Source organism: Antrostomus carolinensis, unplaced genomic scaffold (genome assembly GCF_000700745.2).
Source record: "Antrostomus carolinensis isolate BGI_N321 unplaced genomic scaffold, ASM70074v2 scaffold1809, whole genome shotgun sequence".
NCBI lineage: Eukaryota > Metazoa > Chordata > Aves > Caprimulgiformes > Caprimulgidae > Antrostomus > Antrostomus carolinensis.
Genome location: NW_010336223.1, coordinates 46,071 through 58,991, shown reverse-complemented (window position 1 = coordinate 58,991; position 12,921 = coordinate 46,071). Strand labels below are relative to the sequence as shown.

Below are 12,921 nucleotides of genomic sequence, written 5' to 3'. Positions count from 1 at the left end.
CCAGAGAGGTTGTGGTGTCTCCATCTCTGGAAACGTTCAAAACCCGTCTGGACGCTTTCCTGTGTAACCTGCTGTAGGGAACCTGGTTTGGCAGGGGGGTTGGACTAGATGATCTCCTGAGGTTCCTTCCAACCCCTACGATTCTGTGATTCAGTGAAATGTATTACTTGTTCTTGACAGATTTTTTAGCCTAGGAATCTGCATAATATACAAAGCAATTAAACTTTGTAAAGCCAAAAGTGCTATTTGCATATTTATAGTCTCTACTTTGTCTATGGAGAAATCACCATGCATAGCTATTTCTTCACAGAGTTATAAAAGGAAGCCCATAGCTCATTAGTAAAGTAGAAATTTAAGCTATTTTGTAGGGGCAAAAATAAAATTAAAAAAAAAAAACTAAAAAACCCCCCCACAAAATATAATAGCTGCCTGGAATGAGAAATGGAAAACCTGACAACTATAGGATATGCAGGAGAACTGAAATAAAGTTAAATTGAGAGGAGGGGACACAAAAAGATCTACCAGCCTGACAGAATGAAAAAGTCAGCTACTTAGCGGCAAGCGTCTTCTCAGAGGTGACAAGTCCCAACAGTAGAGTTAGGGAGAACAGAGAGCAGAGAAGCACAAACATGTAGAAACAGGGACAGAGAGGCAGAAACAATGAATGGTCAATTGCTTCTAGGAAATGAAGAGCAACAATACAGAGCAATAAAAGTTAATAAACTTACAAATGGTGATTCAAGGCAGTGATTCTTTAATATTTTCTTATTTTAAAGATGAAACAAACTAAGACGTACTCAGCTTCTAAAAAACCCTTGTGAAATGTACACAGGTACATATCCACGCAAACATTGGGTCCAGCTCTGTTAATTGGTTAGGTTTAGGTTTGAGATGTTTTCAACACATTTTTGGAGCAACAGACATCTCTCAATAAGGAAAAATAAGAGATTGTGAAGTTGGTAACGCAAACATACTTTTAATATTTGCTGAAATCCTCTTGGGCTTTTAGATAAACTGCCACTAATTTAAACATTTCCACTGCTAATCATTAAATATATTTACTTGTCTGTCATTTAATAGGATATCTAACCAATTTACCTGTGTTTCTTAGCTCTGCAACCGGAAACTGTCTTTGCAAAAATTAGTACAAAAGATCATCTTTTTCTATAGGTTTGATACATACCTCTGAAAAATTACGCTGTTTAATCTTCAAACCCCACAGTAAGAACTGACTCAGAGAACAATAAATTAACACTTTGAATAGCAGCTGGGAACTTGATATACATAGTATTTAAATTCCCCCATAAAGATAGCTTTCAAAAATAACTAATTGCAACACTCCTGCTCAGAAAAGTACTCATTATTAAACCTGTTTTGTTCTACCTTAGACAATTAATTCATTACATGCCTGAGGAACTTGCTTGGGGAAAGCACCAGTTTCCCTATCCTGCTGGTTTTAGTTTGTTAATGACAGCTTTTGCTCTTTTTCTATTTGCAGACTTATCACCCATAAGCATTGGAAAACCACAGTCCACTTCTTCAGTCTAAGGATTTTCTGGACATAAAAGAAATCATTTCAAAGGAAAGCATAATAGTTTCTGGTGTCAACACAATCCAACATGATAATAAAGCTTCTTCACTAAGGCAAGAGTTCATGGCTGCAGGCATTCGACAAGAAAGGTAATTTAAGCAAATTAAATCAGTTTCAAACAGATTCTTATGGTTCTGGTGATTTGAAAAGCATGCTGTGATGCTGAATTCAAGGCATATATTTCCGACGGGTGTTCTGTAATACTCCTCTGCATAAAGTACATGCAATGCCTAGTATTTTGTTTGTCAAGAAAGCTCAAAGCCTCCACACAAGCAATTCAGAAGCTGCTGCTCACCCCAGCTCAGTGCTGGTCACCTGTAACCTATGTATGTGCACTGCACTCTTCTAAAATCCCTTCAAGCTTTATGCAAGTGATGAGAAAGAAATGTGCTTTTATAGTCATTGCCGTGAGCATTAGGAGATAAGGCCTCAGAACAAATCTAATAGGACTACAGGCAATCTGGATGGTCATGACAAAAACCCTTGATCAGACAGTGCCATGGTTTCCAATCTGTAAAATGGCTGGGTTTTTTCTTCTACTTCTTTCCTACCGTTTTAGATTGAGTGCTTTGGCATGAAACTGCTTCTTCCTACTGGCGTGTTGGATAATTAATGTAATGGGGGACTGATTTACGTTTCCTCTGTGAAAGAGTACTACACCTATACTAGCAATAAAAAGTGCATTTCAACTTAAAAGAAAGCTTATTTTGAACAAAATAGAAGAAGAATTTTTATCTACTGCAGACCAAGCCATTTGTGTTGACCTATTCTATAGGGCAAGGTCTTGAGGCAGATGACTACTATTTGCTTTTTAGCTACACGTTCACAACAAAACCACAACCACATGACAAATCCAATTTATGTCTCTGATCTCCATCCGAAAGCTATAATGGCAGTTTTAATCAAAACACATGACAATACCATAGACAGGAAGATCAAGCATGCTACAGTTTTGTGTTCTTTTAAAGTATTTTAACATAAGACTGATGGATTTCTCTTTATATTATTGAAAAAATTATTTTGCTTTTCTACTTCTCTATTTAAGTTTTCTCCTGTTTGTAACTGCTCTGTTTTCAGGCACAGCTCAAAATTGTCAAGGGGTCCTGAGAATAATTAAAAGGAAAGGGAGAGTGATTAAAATGAATAAGTGACTGAGCTTAATCTGGTGTTGACCTATAAGACTGTAGGTATGAACAATGTACAGTTTTTTCTAAAGTCACTTTCAGATTGCTTGAGAAGGCACAAGAATCTTGTGATGGAAAGCATCAAGCATTTATTGTAAATAAAAAAAAAATACTTTCCCATCAAGTTTTTTTTATTATTATTATTATCTCCCCAGATCAAATAGGATGAGAAGTGAAATCTGTATATAGAAAACAAACAAGGAACATCAAGATACAGAATGGCTTGTCTATAAGGAGCAATAATCAAGGACCTTTCAGTCCAGAAATGAGAATACTAAGGGGAATTTGAAAGAATTGGAAATAAAGTCCAAGTAGCATGGACAATATGGTTTCTTCCATTATAAGAACTTAAGACTCCAAAGTAGTAGAAGGCAGCTTCAAAACACAGAGATGAGATGCTTCTTCACACAAGGCATATTTAAATTGATTAATTCCTTACTATAGGATGCTGCAGATGTAAAAAAAAATTAAAAAATAAAAAAAAAAATCAAGAACAACCAATTCCACAGCGTGAAAACTCAAAGAGCGCCATGAAAGACAAAGACGTTATCTGTGGTGCAGGAAGTCCCCAAACTGTATTTTAGAAAGGCCTGGGTAACCATGCTGGGGATTGTGATAAAGAAGTTTGCTGTGCTTTCATTCTCTTGTTTTTTTTTTCAATGCATACTAGTCCCTGCAGGAGGTGTAAAATTTGTCTAGAAATAGGCTGAAACCGGAACCGCTTATTCACCAAGTGCTTCTCACTCAAATACTCACACTCCAGAAGGAGGCATGTTTTGTTCCTGGCCCACTTCAGTCTCTCCAGGAGCAGCTGCTCCTCGAGAGATTATATGCACAGACAGGTCTACAGTTCTCATGCAATACAAACGTGTGAGGCTTTCAAATAAACACAGCAGGATTGCTCACATATGTGTTATAGCCACATAAAATGTGCCTTCACACTCAGAAAGGATCCCTGAATGTTACAATTTAAAAACAAATGCCCTTACATAAGTACAAATGTACCCTCACCATATTTCTTCAAACTTTTTATCCATGGATTGATTCAGTAAGGGCTTCTCTAATGTGAGATGGGTAACTTTAGTTTTCTAAAGCACTGAATAAATCATCTTATTTTAATTACATTGTTCTTCCTAATACCACCAGTACATGACAATGTATTGGCTGTTTCTATAGAAACCAGAAGTGCAAGTAGCTCCACCAATTTCTACAGCCTTTTTTCATATTTATATGCTATCCAGAGACAAACTCATTAGATCTCCTAAATACATCCTACTTAAAATGACTGCATCTCATCTGAAAGGAACTGCAGTAGAATGTTTCCAAGGAAACAAATGCACTACACTTGCACTCTAAATTTATTAATTTTTTAACTGTGCTTTAATGACTTAGGCTTACTTATTTATAAACTCAAGTATGGAGAAATGGCTCAACAATATACAGAGGATTTCTTTATTTTTTTTTAAGCATAAAGCCATAGATGATAGTTCCATTTTTGCAGCTAAACAATTGTCAATTCAGACAAATAAACAAAGATAGGAGGAAAAAAACCCTGTTCTTACTCTGCCCTGTCCTCTGTTAACAATAAAAATTCTGCAGTGCATATTTAGACTAATTTTAAAAGCTCAAAATAACCGCTTCCAACATTTTTCTATTTAATTTGTTCTATAGTTTGTAAGATTTCAAAATGGGAATTTTGTGTAAATCTTCAAATCGAAGTTTTCCTTAAATCTGCCTACCACTCCAACAGACTGACTTCGTATTCTTCATTTTTGAAACCTTCCTCATGCCCTGACAAAATTTTGTTATTAATCCCAAAAGGTGGGACCTTTGTATTCATTTGTACTTTTTCCATTTCTAATAAGTCATGGCTATCTTTCCTGCATTATATTGTATTCCTTTTTTTTTTTTTTTTTTAATTGATTGTGCTAGCACAATACTTTCTGTAACAAATATTTTTCAAAAAATAAAATGTTACATGTTGTCTCTATTTGGAACTGTTCCTGAAGCACTTCACTAAATTCCTCCCAGTTAGTTTCCTTTCTTGAGATCTTCCCTTTAGTTAGTTTTCTTATTTTACAATACTTAGGTTAGTCCCTGCCTTCTCCAGCTTCCCTAATTGCTCTGTCAAAGTCCGAAATCATAGAGTGACATCCAGTAAGCATCGCGTAATCATCCTTTGCTTAACTCCTATAATTTTTTTAATGTAATTTCATTTATTCCTATACCTGTAACTAATCTTTCCTTCAAAGTCTATTCTGTGGCTGTGTTCGATCATACTTCTGGGTCTCCACTGCCAGATACCATAACGTAAGCAGTGGATTTGCATCTATGGAGGTCTAAGAGCTTCAAATATCGCCTAAAGATCAGAGCCACAGCCCTGTCGCCTTCCACTTATTCCCCCTCCAGCTTACTGTGAGGTGCTTCATCAGGACTTGCTGTTCCGAAAGCTATAGTTCTTGCCAAAGCTCCAACAGGCCTCAGTGGTTTATGAGACAAGAGCACATGAACATCAAAAACAGAGTACATCCAACAGCTTAATAAATTATTCCTCTATTTTTAACAGAGACCAAAAAGAGTTTAGTGATCTCCCTGACTTTAGAGTTCCTGGCATTTCTGCACATGATAAAGAACCAGTTCCTGAATGCTTACAAAATGTTAAGAGTTTCATCAATCAAAGCAAAATGTAAATAAAAGGTAAAATATGCAAAACTCAAAAATAATTGTATGGATACATTTAGAAAATTGAAATTAATACATTCAGATGGAAGTTCTTCAGTGCGATATGGCCTTTCAGGAGAGCTAGCAGCATCCCCGCTTTATACTTTGCAAACCTTGCTGACACGTGTAAATAAATCTTTTCAATTCTTTTTGACAATTCACTCATGATATAAGGAACTTTAGCTTCTTTAAAAGTATTATGAGTACAAGACAGTTACAGTTGTAGTCTTGTTCTGATATTACCTCTGTGTAAGCTTAGAAATCCAAATTAAAAGGAAAAAAAAAAAAAATCTGTAGTCTTATTTCCTTTTGTGAACACAAATAAAGTCCTTACTGCTGAGCGAAAGGATACAAGTCTCAACCCTTTGTTCTCTTTGGTATTTCAAGGAATATTAAAATTTCAGGTAGAATAAGTGGTTGGAATATATATTGTCTCCCGTCAATCAGAACGGTGAGGGACTATGTAATTCAACTGGCTTGTGCTGAACATCTTAAGAAATTCTTCCACACCTCAGAGAAAGGAAATACCTCTAAAATACATAACTACTTCAAGGTCTCAGTGTTATTGCACAATTCTTTTTACAGGGTTTTGTAGGTTCAGCTCTGAGGTTCAAAGACCCCATGGGGGCTGTTCAATATGATGCTCTATCCTTGGTCGACACTGCAGAGATTATTTTTTTTTTTAAACATAGCAGCTCACTTCCAAGTTTTCTGGTCTTTTTCATAAAGTCTTTATAAACATTCTCTAAATATTTTATAAATTTAATCAACTTGTTATACAGCAATATAAGATCTCCAGAATAATCTCTTCACCAGGGAGACAAAACTACGTTTAGCACAAACAGAAAGAAATACCACTATAATAAATATCTACATGCTATTCAACTGCTTTTTTTAGGTTTTTTTCAGGCTTTGATTACTTGTTTCTGTAATTTTGAGATGCCTGTATACTTTACATTTCACTGAGCAGTTAACAAGCTGTTCCATCCATTCATTTCTCTGAAGTATTATGCTTAGCTTTATCTTGAAGATTTTAACTCCTCTATTGTTCTTTCATTCTTTATCTTGCTCAACATCCAGTGCTACATTTGAAATAACTTTGCCTATTTGCTCAACAGAACAGGAATAGCAATGAATGTCTTTCAACATTTCTCCTCTTTTTTTCTTTGATATCTACCTTTCTGATTAATAGCCTATTGTACATTTCTCAATGTTTTAGTAGCTGAAAGGCTGCCTCAAACCTATCTTCATACATTTTCTCAGGGACTTAGAAATCCAGTTTTTATATCAAATTCAATATATTAATAAATATTGGTAATTTATGCTCATAAATTTATGCTCCTGTTAAAAATTAGTTGCCCATCAAAATCAAAGAGAGATTTCATAAGTACTAATTTGGAAAAATATCACTATCAGCTATTCTATGTCATTTTCCATCAGCAGAAAGCACCAATGTGGCACACTGGCATAAAGCCGCCCATTTCAACCACTGCATATGTATGTGTAATTGGACAATATTTTTGTTATTAGTCATATTCTCTGTCTCTGTGATGCCTAGTGCTTTGCTCTGAATTTCCACCAAAAATTGCCTCATTTCCTGATATACAATTATAATTTTGCCTCACACAGTTAAATTTAAGATGTGCAAGCAGATAGATAGTTAAAACACGGGAGTATATCCTCAAGAATGACTTCTGACATTGAATACCAGCGAATGCTGAAATTGAGTTTTCAATGTGCTATGAGTAACAAGATTCAAGCTCTTGATTTAGGGTGATCATCCTATTGACAAAATATGCTGCAAAGCCTGAAAAGGCTATCAGGAGTATGATGATGGGAACAAAAAGAATCATTAGTTCATCCACATATCATTCCAAGCTGAATGACAGCTTAACACACTTGAAAGAACAGGCAAAACAGGAAAATCTTGTAATGAATTAGGATTAAAGCACTTGAAAGATATTAAGGTTGTTTGCATCAAAATTGAAATGAAGTGGCAAGAGGCCTCAGACATCAATTTCAGTTAAGAGCAAATAGCACTTATTAGAACAGGATCAATTTCAAAATATTGGCCAGGAGACTTTATCCAATCCTGAATATGGCCATAACTCTGTAAAATGGAAAAGACAGAAAACATGTTGTTTTTATCTTGTGAATAAAGATAACAATATAAGCTAAAAGCAGGAATATCTGAAGAAACCATTGAAACCCTTCAAACTAGGGAGAAGCAGATATGAGATACTGATGATATTGATGATTCACACCTAATCAACACACTGGTCTATGACTGAGAGTTTGAAATGTAACTACGTTATTTTGCAGTAATGATGTATAGGTGATACTTGCCATTCTGCAAGAAGAAGCCATAAGCAATTAAATCAGTATTTGGTATTTTTTCCCTTTTCTCCACTCCGCCATCACCCTCCACATTCACTCAATACACACACACAGTTCTTCAAGTTTTAAAACCAATACAAATGTAGGTGTCTAACAGCCCGCACCCATCACTGAGCTACAGCTACCTCAGATGAGGAAAAAAAAAAATCAAAGGATAACAGAAACTCTCTCCCCCTTTGGGAAATGTTTCAGAATAAGAGAGTAAACCACATTGCTGCTTTAGACAATCACAGTACATACAAGATTATGGTTTTCAAATGAGCAAACAAGTCCAACAAAGAAAAAAGGATCAGTATCTGTTACCAGGCTAAATCCACACCTTCCACTTTCTAAGGTGACTGGACACTGCTCTTTATAAAAATTAATATTCCTCAAGTGCTACTTAACTGGCTAGTTTTCCAACTGATGAAGTTATACATGAATGTAACTGTTTCCTAATAAACAAAGCAGGTTACAGCTTTTTAAAACTTCCAGAGAAAACCTAGTATAGGATCTGTACAAAAGAAACAGGCTGGGGTTTTTTTTACCAAGCCTAAAACCTTTCCTATTTTACCTGTCAGAATACACATTCATTAACTTATTTATTCCCTTGGAAACTAAATTGTTTCCTTATAATACGGTGAGACGTTTCCCTTATCTCTTCATTAGCATCAGTTTATAGAAATAGTTACATGCAATCTTTCTAAGCTCTGGAGTGTCCTGCAGGTACGGAGACCACCACATGTGCATTTCTCAGTGATCAACAGGTCTTTTAGGCAGGTTCCAAGGAAGGAGCTTCAGTATTACAAAAATGAGTGTACAAGTAATCACTGAGATAAAAATGCATTATTCTGCTAGTCTCATTTTTGCTGTATATAGCATCCTGGCCACAGAACACATTGCCTTGAGAAATCACGTCATAAGATGAGGCTGTCACAGCACGTAATGTTGTGACATATTGCGCAAAATAGCAATGCTCTCAGAGTACGGTCTATTTCGGCAACAGGATTAAAAGTGGACAGGGAATGGCCCATGGAAAGACAAATACCTTACTGCACCCATTTGAAAAAGGCACCATACTCACATCAGTAAGCAAGGAGGCAAAAAACCATAGTTGGGCAGTAAAGCATAAAGATGCAATAGACACTGTTTGAACCCTTAAGATAATATACTCCCTAATTAGCAGAAAACATGAAGGCTGTTTTAGAGTGAATATACAGTCAAATTAATACAATTTTAAGTATTCATGTTTCACTTCTTCATAGACATAAATAGCTTTTATGGTGTCTGGAAATGAAGCAATGATGTTGTCACCTAAAGTGTTGACTATTGGCTCGGTATGCAGACACACATGCAGCTTACACGCCATCCCCTGCTACCTACACAAAGGTAATCCCAAGCATAATTTCTGTTTCTTACAACTGTGCAGTGGTAAAGTACTGAAAACTGAAGTTTTCCTCTGCAATTTTGCCAGACGTAGTTTACACAAAAGTTGCTAGAATTAAAATACACCAGAACATCATCTTGAGCCAGGATAATGGTAGTTTTATCAGAACGATGTAAGATATGAATGGGTGGGCTATTAAAGCCTGCAGTGTATCAGTATGAGTTTGCTCCTTTGCACTCTTACAATGCCTTTTACAGTGGCAAATACCTCACAAATTGCACAATGCCCCTCATCTTTTCATCTTCTACTACAATCTCCATCTCAACCCATTTGTCTGCTTCCCAGTGCAATAATGCCTCATGTAAATTATGCCAGACATATCAATTGTCAGTTTGGCTCTGGTTGAGCTGAGGCAGGTGAATTTAATACCTAACAGGAAGGATATGCTTTAAGAGATGAACACATTTAGTGTCGTCATTGCTTGGAATAAAATACTGCTTGATACCTCGTCTGGTACAAATAGGATGCACCACTGAAACTCTGCAATTTCACAAGGGGGGAAAAGGACCAAGAATAGCATTTTTCAAGCCATTTGTCTTGGTGCCACCATAATATTGTTCAAAGACAAAACCAAAATACCAGGGATTGGTAGAGATACTAACAATAGAAGAACATAATCAGGAGATTACTCAGAACTAATTTATCTAGCACCAGCATTAACATCTGTTATTTAGCCCTTTAATTCTACTTGAGTCAGTGCCAATGTTGCATAGTCCTCAGGTCTTCTCATCACAATCTCTGGTATCAGAACTGCTGGGGAAAAAAAAAAGAAATCTTCTTCAAGCATAACCCTTGAACTGTAAATATCCATTGTAAATGAATCTTCTATTTACTTGAAACTGAAGTGCCTTCTCCACTACCAATATTTGAGATTCTCTCCTACCATCTATGAAAGATTTCTAACCATATTCCTCCATAAGAAGGAATTGAACCATTAAGCTACCATTCCAGACAGGTACATTTTTGCAATATGCCATGTTGGTCATTTGTTACTATAGAACAGAATCAGTTCTTTTCCATCCGTACAGACTTGGCACCTTAGACACATGCAAATGGGAGGTATTGCCATTTTTAGTGTGAACATGCTCATCAGTCATAGTTGATTTAAAAAAAAAATCAAATTTACATGACTGTTGGAGATAGTCACTGAAGGACACACACCGGCCTAAAATCCATCATAAAGAAATGATAGGGGGTGAAAGAAAGAATGTCTTTGGCTTTGTACACAACTAGACTGTCATTTTACTTTGTATATAACTACAAGATCATTTACCATAAAGCTTACTGCAACAAGTCAGAAAATCTCAGAAAGAATGTTTTGTCACCTACATCTGTGCCATCTTCTCCTTGACTAGGACCAAATTCTCAAATTCTGACAATACAGTCAACAAACTTTAAGCCTTAAAAAGATCATACCCACTTAGATCCTGAAGTGTTTTTTAAAGGCAATTCAGCCTACCATGACATACAATAGCTTCTCTATGTTAAGAAGGACAGCCAAGTGTTCAGTTACAGATTGTACCTCCTTCCCACAATTAAGGTCTACTGTTATGAGAATCTCAAGAAAGAACAATTGTATTCCATACTTCATTTGCATGCTATGAAACCTGCTGCACAGGAGAGAAGACTTCTATTAGTCTTTCTTCTCCAGCTCCCTGCCGGAAAAAAAAAAAAGAGTAATGTTCTTGTTCTACAGTAAATTTACAGGGTAACCTCTGATCATCTGGAACAAATACCCTTTGACCTTGTTACTACTTCCTATTTGTGTGATACATATTTTCATGTTCTGTAAGTTGCCTACACTAAAGACAGAATACCAGAATCACTTATTGACAACACCAGAATACTGTATACCAGTGCAAGGCAGGGGCAGGGAGGGAAGAGCTACTATGGAAAAATCTCATAACTTTTAAAAAAGTTACATAGGTATTCATAAATACTTACGATTTTGGCAATCTAAAAACTAGAATCACCTTCCTTCACAGAACTGTGCTTTGAGTATCTGTTCATATCCTTATCAAGAAAAACTAGCAATCATACAAGCATGATGGATGGAAGAAATCCCATCATACTTTTTACGAAGCTTTTTATGCTGGCACTGTAACTCTGAAACTCATAGTAAATTTATTTTCAGAGTAGCCTCAGACTTGGCGGTCTTGATATGTACTTTCTAACGTTTTTTCTTTTAAGAACTTATTTATGTGAGGGAAGCCTGAGGTATAGATCCTACACAACTAAATTCTTTTCTCAAACATCAGTGACAAATCCAAAGGAAAAACTGCAGCACAGGAATTAGATTTAATTGCACAATAATACTGGTTTTCCATTGATACAGCAACTTCCATAACTACTTCAGAGCTCTCCTGTTAGAGGCCTCATACCTGAAATGTATCTGCCTACATCTGTCACCTATTATTCTTAGTACACCAAAATCAGAGACAGAGTTTGTATAAGCAATGTTATCTTTTTCAGATCTCTTCTGTCACCCTCAAGAGCAAACAGATGGCTAACTACGATGAGTAGGATCTAACCACACAGAAATTCAAAGGAAAACAAAAGAACTACTCACTTTACAGTCACTGCTGCTCTTTGAGCTGTTCTGTGCAGGATGATGTCGGCTTGCCTTATGCTTCCACTGGTGGAGTACAGGTCTGGTCTTACCTGAGCTCTGAATGCAGCTGGGAGCACACTGTTCTGCGTGGTTCAGGATGAAGTAAACACAGAGGCTATACATGCCTCTCTGTGGTCCTTCATGAATGTAAAAATTACTCCAGGCTCCTACACAAAAGGTACATGCACACACATCCTGACCCACACATAACAGCTTGAAGAGCAAGTGAGCTGTCCTGCTTCCTAGCACACAATTGCCTTTTTCACAATCCTGGAGCTATTGCCTTTATATTTAATTCAACTATATGTTACTCATATTTACATAAACCAAAAAAATAATGGGTTTTGTGTACAATGTTCCTCTGCATGCTTCAAAAACATTACAGAGGTCCATATCAACAAATGGCAATACAAACATTGACAAATGCAAGATACTTCAGAATAACACTGCATTGAAAGACCAGTACATCTAACAGCTTAGTAATGCACAGTACATCCAACCTAGGCAACATCCTAATAGACAAAGAGTAAAAATAGTTCTATTACCTTAGAAGTCCTTATATCCCAAGCTTTAACTTCTGGGCTGAACCCTCCACAAATGAAAATATTTGACTCTGTAGGGTGGAACCTCAGCGTGCTGATCTTAAATTCAGTTTTGCTGCTAAATATCTGCTTCCCTAAAATAAAGTGAGAAATGGAGATTAAAATTTGAGCAGAAAATTAAATACGTTACTCATTTCAACCTAGTTTCAAAAATATCAAGGTTGTCAAAGGTGAATATATTTATATTAACACATTTCAAGCATCTGGAGCTACTCTGATTTACGAAAATACAAGACTGAACTCACTAGTTTCTATCCCCATGAAATTGCTCCTGGTCATGGGCCTCTGCACTACTGACTGCTTCCTCCTGAGAGGAGAGGACTAGTTGTTTTGCACACTAAGGAGAGGAGCTCCACCAAGGTCTCAGTTCAGTTGACATGCAGGACTTA

The 12,921-nt window shown here is 36.4% G+C and overlaps 1 protein-coding gene across 1 annotated transcript in view; it reads right to left on the bottom strand.

Annotated features, from left to right (window-relative positions):
• Positions 1-12,442: 12,442 nt before the first annotated feature.
• The window catches only part of LOC104530223 (WD repeat-containing protein 25-like), a 44,087-nt gene continuing 43,608 nt past the window's right edge, over positions 12,443-12,921 (bottom strand). Inside the window, exon 3 of the mRNA XM_010174751.2 lies at positions 12,443-12,606. Within this exon, the coding sequence (XP_010173053.1) occupies positions 12,443-12,606 (164 nt within the window). The remainder of the gene's footprint in view (positions 12,607-12,921) is intronic.